This window comes from Antechinus flavipes, chromosome 2, assembly GCF_016432865.1.
Source record: "Antechinus flavipes isolate AdamAnt ecotype Samford, QLD, Australia chromosome 2, AdamAnt_v2, whole genome shotgun sequence".
In the NCBI taxonomy this organism is placed as follows: Eukaryota; Metazoa; Chordata; class Mammalia; order Dasyuromorphia; family Dasyuridae; genus Antechinus; species Antechinus flavipes.
Genome location: NC_067399.1, coordinates 528,279,592 through 528,298,618, shown reverse-complemented (window position 1 = coordinate 528,298,618; position 19,027 = coordinate 528,279,592). Strand labels below are relative to the sequence as shown.

Here is a 19,027-nt window from a genome sequence, read left to right as displayed (position 1 = left end):
CCCTTTAAAGAAAGAAAAAGGATAAAAATGGTATTCAAGGCAATTCCATGCTATATAGTATTAAGTTATGGTGTTATCTAAACCACCCCTCCCTCTTTTGCAGAAGCTATTGCGACAATCTTGGTTACCATCCATTAAGTGCTGCTGACTTTGGAAAGATCATGAAAAACGTCTTTCCAAACATGAAGGCACGCCGCCTGGGCACAAGAGGCAAATCAAAATATCCTTTACTAGAATAGTTTTCAATAATATCTTCAACACTTGCTTACAGAACTTCTGTTGTTATAATTCAACCCCTAATTAAATTTAGAAACAAAATTAAATCAACAAATGCAAACAACTTTAAAAATTAGTAAATTTTGTTTTCTAGCTATAATCAGATTTGTAGAAGAACAGTTTTTTTAAAAAGATTTGTCCATCTATGTATCAGGATAGTAAAATACTTTTTACCTGACTTCTTAAAACAGTATTTATATGACTTAGTTGTCTGATATCATTCTTAGACATTTAAATAATCTAGCATATTAACAAAACTAAAGAGAAATGCTGGTCTTTATACTCCTATCCTCTTTCGTTCTTTCATAGTTTTAAAAACTTAAAACATCTTGCTACTAAAACATAAACATAAAATGTGACTTGTAGCAAAATGTACTAATTTAAAGATTGGCATCCAAAAATGTTCAGCCTGGTAGTTTAAAAAAAAAAAATCAATAGAAAGTAAAACCTCACCTTGTAATTGAGAGGAAAATATAGAAATGTAGGGAAAACAAATATAAGTAAAACTTGGAGAAACATTAAAAGCATATGATAAGGTTTCTGAAGGACTGTTAAAAAAAAAAAGAGGTCTTAACATCACTTGGAAAATACATAGCTAAGTCTTTAATATAATGACAAAAAAATGTCATGGAACAAATGGAAAGGCCTAAGGAAAAGTGAGATTGCTTATGTGCTGTTTTTAAAAACCAGTTGAGTATTTTCTTAACCATTTATTGTTTTCTCTATCTATTAAGGATTTCATCTCCTGGGCTCTTGAACATCATAATCAAGTGTGCCCAGATGTGTCTTTTTTATCTTAAAGTTTTATGTGTTGTAGTAGCAGAAGCATCAGGGGAGAGAAAAGGTTAGAGGCCTTGCAACACTCTTTAAGAGATGTTTTGGCCAACTGCCTCAGTGAGAGTTTTCCCTTCTTTGTGCCAGATTTCCATTTGGCTATTTCTCTGTTTCTCTAAATTAGCACAACTTACTGGGGCAGTTTTTCCATAAATTTATAGCTTATGACAGTTGTTTAGTTTCATTTCAGATGACTAAAATTTTTGCCATGTCCATTTCAATTTAAGAAATTAACATACTGAAAGTTTGATATTAAGGATCTTAGTAAGGTGGACATTACTTTGTACTGATAATGTTTTGATTTCTACATGATTACCTGGAAAATATTGAAAGTAATCCATTTTTATTGAAGAGTATTTTAGCACTTAACTATTTATTACATATTGCTACAGTGGACTAAGGAAAAAAGCTTTTGTTCATATGCCAACACTGCCCAACCTTGACTTTCATAAAAGTGGAGATGGGGTAAGATATCCGTTTTGTTTTCTTTTTAATTTTTTCTAGAAATGGACAATTTAATATCAGCATTGAAACTCATTTAGCATAGTTATATCTAAGTAAGACCAACATCAAAAACTGTGCCTTTAAGAAACTAAAATAACATTCCATAGAGACCAGAGACAAAACAAACTAAAATAAATTATTTGTAATTAACAATAAAACAAAATATAATGTTTTAATGGTTTCTAGGAAATTTAGTACACCATATAAATGTTTTTACAAACCCCTTTTTATAGCTTGTAGCCTCAGTCATAATATTTCTGATGCCTGTGAGCATGTATTTAGAATTTTCATAGCTATAATAATAAGCTAATTTCATTCTTTTTATATGACAATCTTAGGTTTTGATTTATTGCTTGTATATTGAGGATGCATGTTCTCTAAATGTACTTGAATAGAATTTTTCTTTGAGCTTTCTAAAAGTTAACTTTTCCTTTTTCCTTTGATTAGTTGGAAGGAGCCGAACCTTCCGGGCAACTCCAAACTGTTGATGAGGAAGTTATCTCTGCTGCCTGCCGCCTTGTGTGTGAGTGGGCCCAGAAAGTATTAAGCCAGCCATTTGATTCAGTCTTGGAATTAGCTCGCTTCCTTGTAAAAAGTCACTACATAGGCACCAAATCGATGGCAGCTCTAACTGTAATGGCAGCAGCACCAGCAGGTACTAAATTAACTACTGTTAGAAAGTTCAAACTAACCCAGGGTCTTGACTAGTCAAAAATAGCCGTTATGTTTAGAATTGATATAAAGAAAATTTTAGCCAGAAGGAGCTTGCTCATCTCCTTAGTGTTAAGATAATTTGTTGAGATCTCTCTTGTCATGAATAAACAATGTATTCAAGAAGTTGGTGAGCCTTAAAAATGGATAATCGGATAAAATATAGTTTTTAGTATGCAAAATTATCTCTTGTGTATGTGTGCTGCTGTGCTGCTTTAGGAAAATTTTTAAGATAAACTTGATAGAATTTTATTAATTCCTGTTCAGAATTCAAAGAATATTGGGTTTGGGGGTTTTTTTCCCAAATAAATTTTTCCCTAAGAAAATATTGTTTTTAATTATGATGTCTTTGACTTTCCTTGAGGGGACTTTTATTTTTAGTAGAATGCATATATGATGTGATAACTATGGTGAGACTGATTTTTAAACCTATTACTAAAAGAACTGATGCATTCAGAATTTTCATTTTTAAGTGAATCTGTGAGGCTATACTCTAAAATACAAAATAAAATACAAAAATATCTAAAAATACAAAATATTTTTGGAGTTCTTTTAGAATTGCCTTTGTGGTTATTTTGCAAGCCATATGATAAAATTAGCCTAATTATTTTATGATAGCACCTTGATTTAATCCAAAAAGTATATTAGCCAATTTGATTATTCACCCTATATATTAGACTTGTCTCTAGGTTTTAATCAGTTTAAAAATTTGCACCCTTAGCAGATGAAGATTCATTACTTTTGAAGATAATCAGAATAATATGTGGTGAGCATAAAGGCAATTATGTCATGAACAATGGCATCATCACTAGAATGATTATTTAGTCTCCCAACATCATTATTTTGAATGTACAGCATCCATTTATATATCTAAATTCTTATGTATTTAAGTCATTACTTTATAGTTTATATCTTACCTACTTATGGAGGGTAGGTCAATTATTAATCAGTTTATTATTGGAAATAAAATATAGAGAAATACAGTTTACATGAAAAATTTATTCGTGTAAAAGCTAAGTCCATCATAACTCTATAGCATATTATTGTGATATCATACCTTATACTGATATATAATCTTATGAAACAACTTATAGATTTCTGGTGGCTTATCTGGTTTCTTATGAATTCTGAATCACTTTCTCTGTTAAAATATAGCTACCAAAAATGTTAAGTGTTTGTGTTTTGTTTTTATTGCTTTTATGTTAAGATTATTTTAGGATCCATATTTTGGCAAGATACCCTATGTTTGTAATTTGAATCCTTTGTCTGGATTTGAACCAAATCGCCTGAATCTGAATTACAACTTAACACACATAAAAAATACATGATTTAAAAGACTCAATTTTGAAGGCTCTTCATTGTCATTACTGAAAGCAGCGTTGTCTACTAATTTTTAGAATTGGCTAATAACCAATGTATATGTGAGAGATAGATAAGATAGACCTACATGTACATATACATACATATCCACATTATACACACAGAAGATGTGATTACACAGTGATTGTAGAGTGTTTTTCCCCCTAACAAATATAATTAAAAAGACAGTGATTGAGTGGTTAGAGAGCCAGCTAGTTTCAGAGCCAGGAAGATCTGTGTTCAGGTCTCACTCTGACATCTCCTGGCCACATGACTCAGAGCACATCCTTTCACTTCCCCATCTCCTCCAGTATCTCTTAGACTGAGAATAGCAGAGAAGAGGCTGTTCTATATTGTTTAAAAAACCTTCCAAACCAGGAATCCCTCCACTGATGAAATCATGGCTCAATAAAACATAAAATAAAACAGGAAAATTATAATTCATACCTATTGTCTTTGTTATTGGAGTGTGTATTTGATTTGAGCAAATTTTCCACTGCCTTTTATTTGACTGGGGCAACTGACTTAAATTCTAGGCCAGTTTCCTCATCTCTAAATGAACAAGAGGATCCATAAAATTTCTTTTAGTTCTTACCATTTGCAAGTCTATATTGGTCATTTAAAACTTAGACCATAATTTTCCTCATGGAAACAGTATTATACATGGAGGTTAAATTCTCATATCCACGCCCCCTCCCCCCAAAAAAAAAGTCTATTTAATATTTTTTGTCTAAAATATGGCATCAGTAGTTATAATATAAACCCTAACCACCATTTGTAACAATACTTTTGTTGAGAAAATGCCTTCAGCACTATATCTTGTGAAACCAGAAATGCGTTTCTACTTTTTTCTTTTTATCCCTCTTCAACTTGCCAGTTATTGTGAATAGGACTTTCCTGAGTTCCAAACCTCTTGTGGTATTTCCTGTGGTTCAAGACAGGAGTAACAAATAAGTGGATATTAATGAGAATAGGATCAAAAGTTTCAAATTTTAAAGGAATGAAGTTAAATAGAATCTCTGGAGGGAGGGAAAATAAAGAGTTGATACAAAGGCAGCAAGAAATGGAGGTAAAAAGGATGTGTAGTTTGCAAAGCAAGAGTTGTAGCACAAAGGGGGCTTTTTCTTTTTTCCTTTAAGATAGATCAGTTGTCTTTGGGGAGGGGATGGTGGGTTATGCTTAGAATTGGGGCCTGAGAAAATTAGTAGGATGAGGAAGTTTGTAGAGAAGGGGTATCTCTGAAATTCCTTATATGTAAAGAACTTAAATAATTTAGACATGCTTAAATTAGGAACCTGTAACTAAAAAACAGCCGCATTTCTGGTAAATAAGGTAATAAAAATGTTTTGGTTCAAAATCAGGAGTGATTAAAATGGTATAAAACTGATTTTCAAGTGGTTCTCAAGCCACAGAGTGGAAGCTACAAATATTGTTTGATTATTGTTAGAATAAATGTGTAATTTCTGTAGGGAAAATTCATTGAAACTTTATGGCCATGCTTCATATTTCTAAACCATATTTCTTTCTCAGCCCTACATGTCAAACTATCTTTCACGTGTGCCATTTTAATCAAGGAATTTCTTTTTTGTGTTCAAATATCTACAGATGTATGTCCAAGGTATATATATTTCTCAGAATGCTACTCTCATTTCAAACAGCGGTACGAATTCAAATTCAAATAATTTATTAACACCTACTCTTTCATTACCTCTGACTTTCAGTTTTTCTGGAAACCAAGTGATTTCAGGGTTTTTTTTGCTAATACTATAGTCATATTCCAAATTTAAAATTAATGTTTTAAGACAGTATCTTTCCAAAATTTTTTAGCTAATGTAGTTTTTAATGAACTTTTTTCTCTATCTTCATTCTTACCTCTTTTTCAACACTCTTTTTATTATTGCTGAATGAAAAATACTTTTGCTCATCCACTAACATTTTTAAACCTGCTGTAACACCTGATAATCTGTGATCTTTCATGTAGAGATTCTGCCTTGCTTCTTATTTCATTCAGTCCATTCTCCATTCATACATGGCGCTCTGCTCAGCAACAGTAGCAATAGCAGGCCTAGCAATAATTTTAATAATAATGTGACATATGTACCATAGGCTTAAAGGCATATTTCATAAAACTGCTGTATTTTTTTGTAAATAGTATTTTATTTTTTCTAATTACATGTATGTAAAAATAGTTTTCAGCATTCATTTGTATAAGACTTTTGAGTTCCAAATTTTTTTCCCTCTTTCTGACCCACCATCCTCTCTTCCCGTAACAAGCAAGCAATCTGATATTAGTTACACATGTCATGTTTAACATAAAATTGCTTTAAGAGGAGGATCCAAGAATTTTATTGAGTACAATTTGTATGTCTTATTTTCTTATGTTACATACGTTTATTGGAGAGATGTATTGAATTTTCTTCTGTAAAACATTTTCATCACTTTCTGTACCTGCTTACTTTGAAGAAAGCACTTTGCAAAATCTAAAGGCCAATAGAAAGATGAGCTGTTACAATGATTATTAAAGATGCTCTCACAGATGCTGATGAGCTTGTAAAACATATTTGATGGAGTTTGTTCCTATTTGTTTCTAATAGTTCTGAATGTAATTGTTCTCCCATGAAAAGCTACCATTTGCTTCAGGGAAAGTTTCATTTCAGTGAATAATATCTCATTATTTTGATATTGAACTTTGATATAGCTTCTACATGTACTTTTAAGTTGGAATAATTTCTACATGTGATGCTTTGGTTGATAATGCTCTGAATACATTGGGCAGTTTATTTGTTGAATTGCTTTATTTACCTTGTATTGAGTTGCAGATTATAGATTTATCAGACTGCAACTGTTGTCAGAATAAAAGAGGTTTCATTTAATTTCCACTGTCTTTTTTTTATTATTATTTTCAGGAATTAAAGGAATGACCCAGCCCTCTGCTTTTATACCAACTGCTGAAAGTAATTCTTTTCAGCCTCAAGTAAAGACTCTGCCATCTCCTGTTGATGCTAAGCAGCAGTTGCAAAGGAAAATCCAAAAGAAACAACAGGAACAGAAGCTACAATCTCCTTTACCAGGAGAGTCTCCAGGAAAGAAACTAGAAGGAACTACAACCAATGGAGTAACAAGTATTTCTAATGGAAATCCTCCAATCCTTTCTCCACAGCCTATTGGTATTGTGGTGGCAGCTGTTCCCAGTCCTATTCCGGTAATGTTATTAAGCCACTTTTCAAATTTTTCAGTAAGGTGTCTCTGGAAATTACAAAATCTAAATAATTGACATGTTGGTGTAATCTATCAATAATATTGTCTTGAGTAGTTTTTTCATTTTAATTATTCAATATTGTAATTATTTTGTCAATTGTTAATACATTATAATACCATGTAATATAGTTAATCTCTGGACCCTTCTCCCTCTTTAACTAAATCTATGATTTCATCGTTGTGGTTTCCTCCCAATGAAGAACTTTTTTCTCACTCTCTCTACAACATTAAGTCTTACAAAGTCTTAGCATTTAGAGGCTAAATGGATTGCCCATTATCACATTGCCAGTAAGCGTAAAAGTTTAGATTTTAAAGCAGACCTTCCTGACTATGTGATACATTCTCTGTCTAGTCTGCCAAGCTACTTCTTATTACCACATTTATTCAGTACAAAATCATCTGCTTCTGTATTCTTTTTTTGTAAAAATATAAGATAATAAGATATTAAGAGAATAAATGTTAAAATTTCCAGTGGGATATCCTATTAAATAGTTCTTTCATTTAGTAACTTATTTAACAATAGTTATTTTAAATAGAGATTGACCAAGGTCAAAGATTTGATAATCATGAAGGCCACAGTTTTTTACATAGGGGAAAAAAAGACCCTTTCAAAGCCAAAAATGCACGACTTTACAACAACATGTGTGCATTTTTTGTATATTTTGACTATGCTTATTTGTTAGGGGGAAATGTATATTGGTAGAAGAGGGGTAGGTGAGATAATATATAGCTCTCATAATGGTAAAATTGTATAATGTAATGGTTAGAATATTAGAATTAAAGTTAGTAAAATCTGGGTTCAAATCTGCTATTGTGATCTTAGTCAAGTCATTTAAGGCAGTACCTATCTCACAGACTTGTTGTGAGGATCAAATAGAATAATTATCTAAAGTGGCTTGTATACAAAAAAAGTTATAGAAATGTTAGCTGTTGTTATATTTCTGTGATTAACATTTACCATTCATCAAAGTTCTTGTCCTGAGAGTGAGATGTAATTTCATCTTATACAAAGGAAATATATCAATATATTTGAATGTACATACATTCAATTCTAGATCTTATTAATTGTCCATTTACAGTATCTGTCAAAATTATAATCGATAGACAAGACTAAAAATTATAGTCTAGACAATAGACATTCTTTATACATTTGGTTTTTCCTGTGTGAATAGTTGGGACATCCTCTGTCAAGTGATTATAGGTATTGTCTAGGAAGCTTTGAATATTCTATGGTTTGGTGCCATCAACACAAACATGTGTTGTATGTAGACAGGACCATTTGGTGGAGCTCACCATCTCTAAAGAATCCTTCTTCAAATTGTATTATATGTAGAACTTCTCCATAACAATGTAAATATCTTGACTAGGTGTAAGAGAGAAAGTGTGTGTTTTCGGTACAAGTGGAAAAGTAAGTGGGTGCTGTAGTAATTTCTGATTTTTTTAGTTTTCTTTTTTTGGGGACAGTGGTAAGAAAGTTCAAGATTTTTTTTCCATGTCTTTTGGTCTTTGGTCTCTTCTCCTTCAGATCCCTTGAGAATTGATTTCTCACTGCCTTTTAGTACTAGTTTCCTTTCAGTGTGCCTGGTCTTGTTCACATGCTTTTCTTATCTTTGTTTTCTTAAATATAATTTCAACTTCCTTTAGAAACATCTGGATATTTCATATGTACACATTTAATTATGGAATAACTTATGAATAATGAAACATTTACTCTATTAAAGTATAAAATTCTGATTCAGAGATTTTTTCTGGTGCTCACCATATTTATTCCTTTCCATTTATTTCTTAATGAAAATACTTGTGACAGGTATATGATATATAAGTAGTCTTAGTCTACAAGTCTTTGGCATCTTTCATTACTATTTCATTAGGCTTGAACTATGTCTTCCAACATATTTAAGTCCTGATTTTCTTCTACTTTTGTGGTAAGGTCACTGAGCCACAAAATATTTATTGATTTAATTTGGAGAATCTTACTAAATACTCTGTTGAATTCTCTTCTTTGCTCATGTTATGTATATTGTAATCACTTTCAGTAGTTATCTTGAAGTTATTCATCCTGCAAATAAGAATTGAGCAAATATACTATCAAATGATATTAACTTTGAATTCATATGAAAACTTTTTTTTTGAACTTGTTTGCCTCTCCAAGAAGCATCAAGAGTTTTAACCTTAGCTATAACTTAACTTTAACCTCCTTTTGTCTTCTGGTTTTGTTCATAGAGGAAATCAAGATTGCTAAGATCTCTTACTACTCTACAATGTTCCTTTTTTTGATCATTAGAAAAAAATCTTATATTAAGAATACTAACAGCTAAATTAATGTTTATAGCCTTAAAAACTAATTTTTAGTGCTTTCTGCTCTTTTCTCTACTTTTTCTACCTATACTATAGAAAGAGGAAGTTATTGGACCTATTATTGTGGTTTTTGGAGGTTTTTTCCAATTGTTTCATGTATGACAATAGTCAAATAATTCATTACCAAGTAGATCAGCCCATTGGTAATGAACTTTTCCACACTTAATTGGGCTGATCTCCAGAAAGCAGACATAGCAAGTTTTGGAAAATTATTAATTTTTCAGATATACATATTCACTTCAGAACCCATTTGGATACCTTTATATGAACTCATTTAAAGTAAGCAACCATTTTGAAGCTTAATACTTTTATATTTTGTAGTAGAATCTCATTGTTGAAAGATCCCCCAAGAACCATCTAGGTTCAAACTTTACCTGTCTAAGAATCTCTTAGATATCCTCCCCAAGAAAAAAACTATCCAGCCTCTACTTGAAAAATTCAAATTAAACTCATCACCATTCCACTTTTCAATATCTCTCACTGTTAAGAAGTTTCCCTTTATATAAACTCTCAGTCTCCTTAACATTTTCCACCCTTTTTTTCTCATTTCTACCTTAGAGTAAAGCAAAACTAGTATAATCCCTCTAACATATGACAACATATACTTAGACCTACCCATCCTGTTTCTAGTGTCAAGAATATTTTGTAATCTTACAAAAAATAAAAATGAAAATCTTATTCTCATATTTACGATAGGAAGGTAAAAACAGTACTAACATATCTATATAGAGAACAGAAACAACCTAAGTATATTCATATATAGATGATCATAAGATATAGAGATTGAAATAGGAAGGAATCTTAGAGATCATCTAGTTCATTACCTCTTCATTTATAGATGAAGAAATGGGCTCAGAGAAGGTAAATTTCTTGCTTAAGACCATATAGGTAGGAAGTAGGAGCTGAAGTTATGTATGTTAGCCAAGAAATTTCTGGAAGGTATTCCATCCTAACCTGGATCTAATTTCTTTTATTTCATATTAGAACTAAACAACTTTTTAAAAAATATTTTATTTTATTTTATAATAACTTTATATTGACAGAATCCATGCCAGGGTAATTTTTTTTACAACATTATCCCTTGCACTTGCTTCTGTTCCGATTTTTCCCCTCCCTCCCTCCCTCCACCCCTTCCCCTAGATGGCAAGCAGTCCTTTATATGTTGGATATGTTGCAGTATATCCTAGATACAATATATGTTTGCAGAACTGAACAGTTCTCTTGTTGCACAGGGAAAACTGGATTCAGAAGGTAAAAATAACCCGGGAAGAAAAACAAAAATGCAAATAGTTCACATCCGTTTCCCAGTGTTCTTTCTTTGGATGTAGCTGCTTCTGTCCATCATTTATCAATTGAAATTGAGTTAGGTCTCTTTGTCAAAAAATCCACTTCCATCAGAATACATCCTCATACAATATCATTGTCGAAGTGTATAATGATCTCCTGGTTCTGCTCATTTCACTTAGCATCAGTTCATGTAAGTCTCTCCAAGCCTCTCTGTATTCATCCTGCTGGTCATTTCTTACAGAACAATAATATTCCATAACATTCATATACCACAATTTACCCAGCCATTCTCCATTTGATGGGCATCCATTCAATTTCCAGTTAGAACTAAACAACTTGTTAAACATACTTAGATTCAAAGTTACATACAATGAATAGGTTCTAGTCTTATAATTTGGACAAGTCACTTAGCTTTCTGAGGTCTAGTTTTCTTTTTTTTCTGAAAGGAGTATTTCCTACTTTGAAATATTTTTCCAAAAGCACTTTGAATACTAAAGTGTTATGTGAGTACTTGATATTAAGATAAATAAGTTCCAGAAAAATTTACCTGAAAGGCAGACCCATCTAATTTGTAATTTCATATGACATTCCCTCTTCTCCTGACCTCATAGCACCAAAAACCTGTTGGAAATGAACTTCAGTATATCTTACATCCACATTTTGATTGAGAATCTAAAAGATAATTTCTTCCCTTCTTGTAATCCCCTTAAAATTATTCAGCAAACATTAAAAAAGTCTTCTATATGTATATAGACCTCGACTGGGTTCTTCTTTTATAAAACTTTTCTGTTTTCTCATCCCCAACAAAGTAGCTGACAGTACTCTACACAAAACTGAAGTAGAATATTTGCCAAAACATGGTCATTTTGTGAACTTGTGGTCAACTTGTGAAAGTCAGAAATCAGCTCAATGTAGAATAGATAATGCTTAATATACAGACCACCTATAGAATTAATTATTAATACCCAGTGTCAGTTAAATAGAAATATCATGTGATTCATTAGACTGTTTTAAGTGTATGGTATTTTACTTGTTATATTTCCTTCAGTATTTAGCATATGCCTAAAGCAAAATACAATTCCTCCATGTCTTAGTAAATGGTTTTATGTTGCTTTGGCCAAAAGAGTTTGTGTTAATGTAGCCAGTCTGGTAAGGAGACTTTTTTTGTCTATAGAATCCATTTTCATAGAATCTAATACTTTTGAAGCATTTCCTGCTTAATTGGCCCTACCCACATTTTACCTTCATACTGCAATGTGGCAGGAATTTCAGGGCAACAACTGAGAATCATAACCAAAATTTAATTTGTATAGTTTATGAAATTTTATAACTTACCTGAATGTTCTTAATTGACAAGAACAGTGTTGCATTAATTATATGGAACAGACCAAACCCAGTAAATCCCTTAATAATGTTCTACAGCTATACTATATTTGTGAATTACTTTTTCTGTCCTAAACACTTTAAATCTGATTTTATTTTCCACCTTCCATTAGGTACCAAGAACCAGGCAGTTGGTGACTTCTCCAAGTCCAATGGGTTCTTCAGATGGCAAGGTCCTTCCCCTCAATGTACAGGTGGTCACCCAGCACATGCAGTCTGTTAAACAGGCACCAAAGACCCCTCAAAACGTCCCAGCCAGTCCTGGTGGTGATCGCTCTTCTCGGCACCGGTACCCTCAGATCTTGCCCAAGCCAGCTAACACCAGTGCCCTCACCATCCGTTCCCCAACTACTGTCCTCTTTACAAGCAGTCCCATCAAAACTGTTGTACCAGCTCCACATATGAGTTCTCTAAATGTGGTGAAAATGACAGCAATATCACTCACGCCCAGCAACAGTAGTGCTCCTCTTAAACATTCTCCCTCTGTGAACAGTGCGACTGGAACAATAGAAGAATCAAGAGCTGTTCCCCATATCAAAAATGGTTCTGTGGTTTCACTTCAGTCTCCTGGATCCAAGAGTAGTGCTGTGGGAACTTCCTCTGTGGAAATAAAAATGGAACCAGAGATTTTATTAGATGAAAATTCTATACAGTGCCAAGAGAACTCCGATGTGTCTAAAGCTGCTAAAGTAACCCCTCGTGGAACTTTGGGACAGAGAAGTAATTCAGAGGGTACAGGGCTGAAACCCTCAAATGAAGGTGTAATGGAAACAAAAGCAACTAAGACCTGTGATCAGAGGACCAAATGCAAAAGTCGCTACAATGAAATGCCACCAGTCTCTTCAGGCAATAATCACAGCACTCTCACTCTCTCAGTTGCTACTCAAAATTTACCCTTCACCAGCACCAGTTCACCATCTAATGGTGACCCTGCTAATAAAGACACGAAGTTATGCACAAAAAGTCCAAGGAAGAGGCTCTCTTCTACATTGCAAGAGTCTCAGATGCCTCCTGTAAAGAAACCCCTGGTGGAACAGCTTTCTGCAGGTAACATGGAAGCTCAGAAGGAAGGTGATAGTGCTAAAAAAGATCAAAAAGTTCTCCCTGCAGCAAAAACAGAAAACTCAGCAGTAAGTGCTCAGGTTCCTATCAAGGTAACAATAAATGTAAATCCACATGTTGTGGCAAATCAGTCCCTAAATTCTAATGTTATAAATGCCAGTGATTCAGCTTTAGAACAGCCATTGACATCATCATCTCCAGATATAAAAGTTAAATTAGAAGAAAATGTGTTTCTTTTAGAAAATGACTCAAAAGCAGATAGCAGTTTTAATTCCAATGCCTGGCAGCAGCAGATCACTCAGGATTCTGAATTTTCATCTGCCAGCTGTGAATCACAGCATATCAGTGTTATGAATATTACTGGTCACTCTGACATTAATGATTTAGAGAAGTCTGTTTGGGAACCATTGCATTTAGAAGGAATGCCACAGGAAACATATAGCCAGCAGTTACACAGCCAGATGCAAGAATCTTCTCTCAATCAAATGCAAGCACAGTCTTCAAATCAGTTACCTCTGCAGTCTGACTTGAAGGAATTTGAGCCTACTGTTTCTCAGACAAATGAAAATTATTTTCCATTTGACGATGAACTTACACAGGACAGTATTGTGGAAGAGCTAGTACTCATGGAACAACAAATGTCAATGAACAATTCACATTCTTATGGTGGCTGTTTAGGAATGACACTTCAGAGTCAAGCAGTAGCTGCAGGAACTCCAATGTCATCTCACCCCAACAGTACTCACTTTTACCATTCAATCCATAGCAATGGCACTCCAATTCACACACCTACGCCAACTCCGACCCCCACCCCCACCCCCACCCCCACACCCACTCCAACTTCTGAGATGATTGCTGGTTCTCAGAGTTTATCAAGAGAGAGCCCCTGTTCTCGATTAGCCCAGACTACGCCAGTAGACAGTGCTTTAGGAAGTAGTAGGCACACACCCATTGGTACTCCGCACTCGAACTGCAGTAGTAGTGTCCCTCCTAGTCCTGTTGAATGCAGGAACCCTTTTGCATTTACACCAATAAGCTCCAGCATGGCCTACCATGATGCAAGCATTGTCTCAAGTAGTCCTGTGAAACCGATGCAGAGACCTATGGCTACTCACCCTGACAAAACTAAACTGGAGTGGATGAACAATGGGTATAGTGGAGTCAGTAATTCGTCAGTTGCAAGCCACGGTATTCTCCCGAGCTACCAAGAGCTAGTGGAAGACCGCTTCAGGAAGCCTCACGCTTTTGCTGTGCCCGGCCAGTCCTATCAGTCTCAGTCCAGGCACCATGAGACTCATTTTGGTCGGTTGACTCCAGTCTCACCTGTGCAGCATCAGGGTGCCACTGTAAATAATGCGAACAAGCAAGAAGGCTTCGCGGTCCCTGCTCCTCTTGATAACAAGGGGAATAATTCTTCCCTCAACAACAGCCTGAGATGCCGGAGTGTGAGCCCTGCAGTCCATCGCCAACGTAACCTTAGTGGAAGCACCCTCTATCCAGTTTCTAATATACCACGGTCGAATTTGACTCCCTTTGGAAGCCCAATAACTCCAGAAGTCCATAATGTTTTCGCAAATGTACAGACAGATACCAGTGCCAACAACATAGCTCAAAGAAGTCAGTCGGTCCCATTGACTGTTATGATGCAGACAGCCTTCCCCACTCTTCAGAAACAAGCAAACAGTAAAAAAATAACCAATGTTTTGTTGAATAAACTTGATTCTGACAATGACGATGCAGTAAGAGGTTTGGGAATAAACAACCTGCCCTCCAATTACACAGCCAGAATGAATCTCACTCAGATATTGGAAACTTCTACAGCTTTTCCTAGTGCCAATCCACAGAGTATGATCAATTCTAGCACTTCGGTTTATGAATTCCAGACACCAACTTACCTCACAAAAAACAACAGCACGGATCAGATTAATTTTTCTCCTGGAGATAACCAAGCACAATCAGAAATTGGAGAGCAGCAGTTAGATTTCAGTAGCACTGTTAAAGACTTGTTGGGTGGGGATAACCTGCAAGCCAACCAGCAGCTGGTGGGTCAGGTAGCATCAGATCTTAGTAATGTTACATCTGATTTCTCTAGTGATATCAGATTGTCTTCTGAACTCTCAGGCAGCATCAATGATTTGAACACTTTAGACACAAATCTACTGTTTGATCCAGGTCGCCAGCAGGGACAAGATGATGATGCTACACTGGAGGAATTAAAGAATGATCCATTATTTCAGCAAATCTGCAATGAATCCATGAACGCTATGACTTCATCAGGTTTTGAGTGGATGGAAAGCAAGGACCATCCCACTGTTGAAATGTTGGGTTAAATTGTGTTTTATAATATGTAGCACACTGTATCTAATGACAGATGTATTGTATTTGTCTTAATGGAAGTGCCTCCCGCAGCAGAAACACTTGCTATTAATTGTGACATTTTAATAGGGTTTGCTGCATTAAGTGGTTCATTCTTCTTCACTAGGGAATAGATGAGAATTGCTTCTGTTCTAAATAAGTTTCTGAAGACAATGGGTCTGTCCACAAACCAGTATTAGGATTTAAATTTTATGATGTTGCCCATTTAATCACTTTTTTGTTAGTCAGCAGTTAACCAGTTTTCACAACAGTGATCCAGATGACTATTTTTAAAATGAGTTTTATTCCATTAGTTGATATGCACAGAATCCCATTGGTTTTAGATATAAGATTTTTTTTTCTTTTGGCACTTGTAGAGAAGAAATCACAGCTATGATAAACTATAGAGAAAGCTGGGGAACTAAAGATAGCATTCAGGTAATAACAAGTGTGTAGTTTTGAAGCATAGGGCTATGGTATAGTGTGAAGTCTCTGCAGGGCTTTCTCTAGCTTTAATAGCATTTACAACTAAAGTGAAGGGCTTAAATAGGAGAAAATGATGAAAAATTTAATACTAGTTTAAAGAAAGTAAGCTGCACTAAATTTTTTGAGAAATAAACCTAGTGTTTGTTAGCCATTTATATTTGTGACCTCATGTTTAGTTTTTTAAGTATCATTTTTAAATGTTGATTTTTTTAAAAACATGAAACAAATAATTCTGGGCACTGAAACTTTTAAGCATGTTACATGTTTCATGTTTTATTAATAATTTAGGATAGGGAAATGGAAATAAAAATACTTGTTTTTAAATAGAATGGCTACATGGAAGATATTACAACGTTATTATTTGAGATTTATTTTTAAACCCTTATTGTATGTTCTAGTAATCAGGAAGGATTTTTTTCCCCTTTTCTCAATTTAGTCAGCCAATACTTTTTGATCCTCCTGAATACAAAAATGCAGTTTGATCATGAGAATATTCGAAAAACATACAAGCAAGCAAGAGAAATATAAAAAGTTAAACTGAAAATAGTTACTAAGGCCTGACTTCACAAATCCTTAATTAATTCTATTGTAAAAGTGTTAATATAATATATATATATATATATATATAAAATACTTAACAAAAGAAGAAACTTATTACTTGCTTGCTTATTTATTGTAATAACCAAAACTGCAAGAGAAACACTCAGGATTTATTTTAAAGTTGCTTTTTTTTCTGCATGCCTATTTTGTTTAATGAATATATAAATTTCACATCAACATATGCAATCTGCTATCCATTTGAGAGTTCAGGTTTTTTTAAGTGAATTTTTCAAGTTTACTGCAAAATTGATTAAGACATTATTATTAAGTTTTTAAAGTGACATTAAAACCATTTTAAATACAAATGCTATGTTTTAAAAAACTAAGTTTTCCTTTAACTTAATTAGCAAGCCAGTCAATATTACAATCATCAATGAATATTTAACAAATGTGATGAAGGATTTAAATTGTTCAGCAAAACTGCAAAGTAAGGGGGATCAATACATTTCAATAAATGGTGCTAGGGTTGGTTCAGAGCTTGTTTATTATACTAGTTATTGGAATTTGTGTGTGTTTGCTGTTATGATTTTAAAATTGGTTAGATACCTGTTCTTAAAGTTAGTTATTTCTTTACTGTACATTGAGACACAGCACTACTGCACACCAAAGTATGCGATACCCAAAGGAAAACTATGTGATTTCTCTAATAAATGATGGCAGCCTTTCTGTGTAAGAAACTCGGAGAAGGAGAATTCGAGGCCATTCTGATCCCTTGTTTACATTATTAGCTTCCTACTAACAAAATAAAATAATGAAAACATTTTTTGATAAAACATTAAGACTAGTGAATTTTTACCCCATGTACAGTATTGCAGCAAACACTTTAAATTTGGTTGATTAGTCCAGCAAACTTTTCTGGGGTTCATATATTGCACTAAATTTCTGTTGAACCTGTGGTAGGCACATCTCTTAGGATAAATGCAACCAATACAGTCCACAGATAACTTTTTAAATGTGTTTCATTATGAAAAGACAAATGTCATCCAAGTGACAGATAAAATTGTCTTATGTAGCAATGTGCATTGATCTCAATGAGATATTTCTATTTCTTATTCTCTTACATGAGAATATTACAGCAGGAAAAAATTAAGTTTAGTTTGCTTCACCATGTTAATACATGATCACAAAGCGTGCATGAGTGTTATTGACTTATCTTGTACAGTACTAGGTATATTCCTGTAACCACTTTTTTTTTTTTTTTTTTTTTTTGGCTATATTGAAACTGGTTCAGTGTTAACCAGGTAAGCATAGTTATTCACAAGTTATTTCCTCTTTTATGTTGACTAATTCTGCTTAGTTATTGTTGAATATGTTCTTTTCTCAGATTATTTTTCATTGTTCTCGTGTTAAAAAACATTTTGCATCATCTTATCATGATACTACTTCATGAGGTAAATAATTTTGCATATAATTGCAATAAGCACTGACTTTTGAACTGAAAAGAAGGAAAGTGTTTTTGTGCAGTGCATCTGAGGTTCATATAATAGTCTTGTACTATACTGTGCTTTACTGCACCATAAGGAAAAATAAATCCCTGTTCCACATTTTCATTTAGTGCAAAAAGTCAGATTTCCCCCAGTGTTTTGTTGTCTGTTGTACCTGCTGAAACGACAGTAGTTGACTATTGCAGTAGCATTTCAGTTCTCTTTTTTTATTGAAAGTGCTCAAGAATTGTTTTTTAAATGTTTTCAAAAACAATAAAAACATTTTATATTAAGATAATTGAGTTTTGAAAGTTATTTACAAGCTGTCCATGTTTTGTGTGTGTGTGTGTGTGTACACATGTAAATCCTTTTTTTTTAATTCTAGCATTTAACCCTTTTCAACAAAGAGATAAAAATCTACTTGGAACATACATAAGTTAAAACCACAAATCTATTATTTACTACATGTTTAACTTGAAGCAAATCATGTTTCTTCTTTGGTTCAATTTCCTCTTTAACATAAGGAGGCCAGACTAGATGACCTTTGAATTCACTTCTAATTCTAAGTCTATGATTCTTTTTTTTTTTTGATTGTCTATTATAATACCCTAATTCACCTATTCTTTTTTGCCTTTGCTGAAAAATTTGTATTTCTCAAATTGTATTGAGCACTGACATATGTTTTACCTCAAATTAGTTGCCAATAGGGAAATCTAACTAATTCATTTTGTAAAATTCTATATGGATATTTGATATCTAAGCAACTTCAACAGGTAGACTCTGTGTTTTGTGTAAATTAGAATCCTGGGGGAAAGCACTTTTAGGTCAAATCTGATTTTCCCCACAGACGCAGTAACAGATCTTAAAATAACAGGTAACCAGGTATCTGATGTCCATCTTTTTACTGTTTTTATGCAAAACATTTCCCTGTTACTCATTTTGTACAAGACTATTGCAACCAAAAAAAGAAAGAAAATTAGTTGTTTTAGTCCATATTCATAAGTACTTGGGATTATCTTGGATCATTGTGCTGACAATGTCATTTGCTGTTCTCCATTGTGTAGTATTTCTGTATACAATGATCTGTTTCTCCTCACTTCACTTTGCATCAATTCATGTTAAGTCTTTCC

The 19,027-nt window shown here is 33.6% G+C and overlaps 1 protein-coding gene and 1 long non-coding RNA gene across 3 annotated transcripts in view; one reads left to right on the top strand and one right to left on the bottom strand.

Moving 5' to 3' along the window:
• Positions 1-18,186, top strand: part of RFX7 (regulatory factor X7) — a 165,793-nt gene extending 147,607 nt beyond the window's left edge. The window contains exons 5-9 of the mRNA XM_051980706.1: positions 104-220; positions 1,491-1,575; positions 2,062-2,269; positions 6,591-6,886; positions 12,084-18,186. Coding sequence (XP_051836666.1) covers positions 104-220; positions 1,491-1,575; positions 2,062-2,269; positions 6,591-6,886; positions 12,084-15,362 — 3,985 coding nt within the window. The 3' untranslated portion in view covers positions 15,363-18,186. The remainder of the gene's footprint in view (positions 1-103; positions 221-1,490; positions 1,576-2,061; positions 2,270-6,590; positions 6,887-12,083) is intronic.
• LOC127551182 (uncharacterized) lies at positions 8,700-15,019 on the bottom strand. 2 transcript variants are annotated; one of them, XR_007951022.1, is made up of 3 exons: positions 14,928-15,019; positions 12,416-12,570; positions 8,700-9,001 (listed from the first exon to the last, which is right to left on the bottom strand). It is a non-coding gene; the product is annotated as an uncharacterized LOC127551182 (long non-coding RNA). The 2 variants fall into 2 exon arrangements; XR_007951023.1 differs by lacking the exon at positions 8,700-9,001 and adding an exon at positions 9,394-11,208.
• Positions 18,187-19,027: the final 841 nt, after the last annotated feature.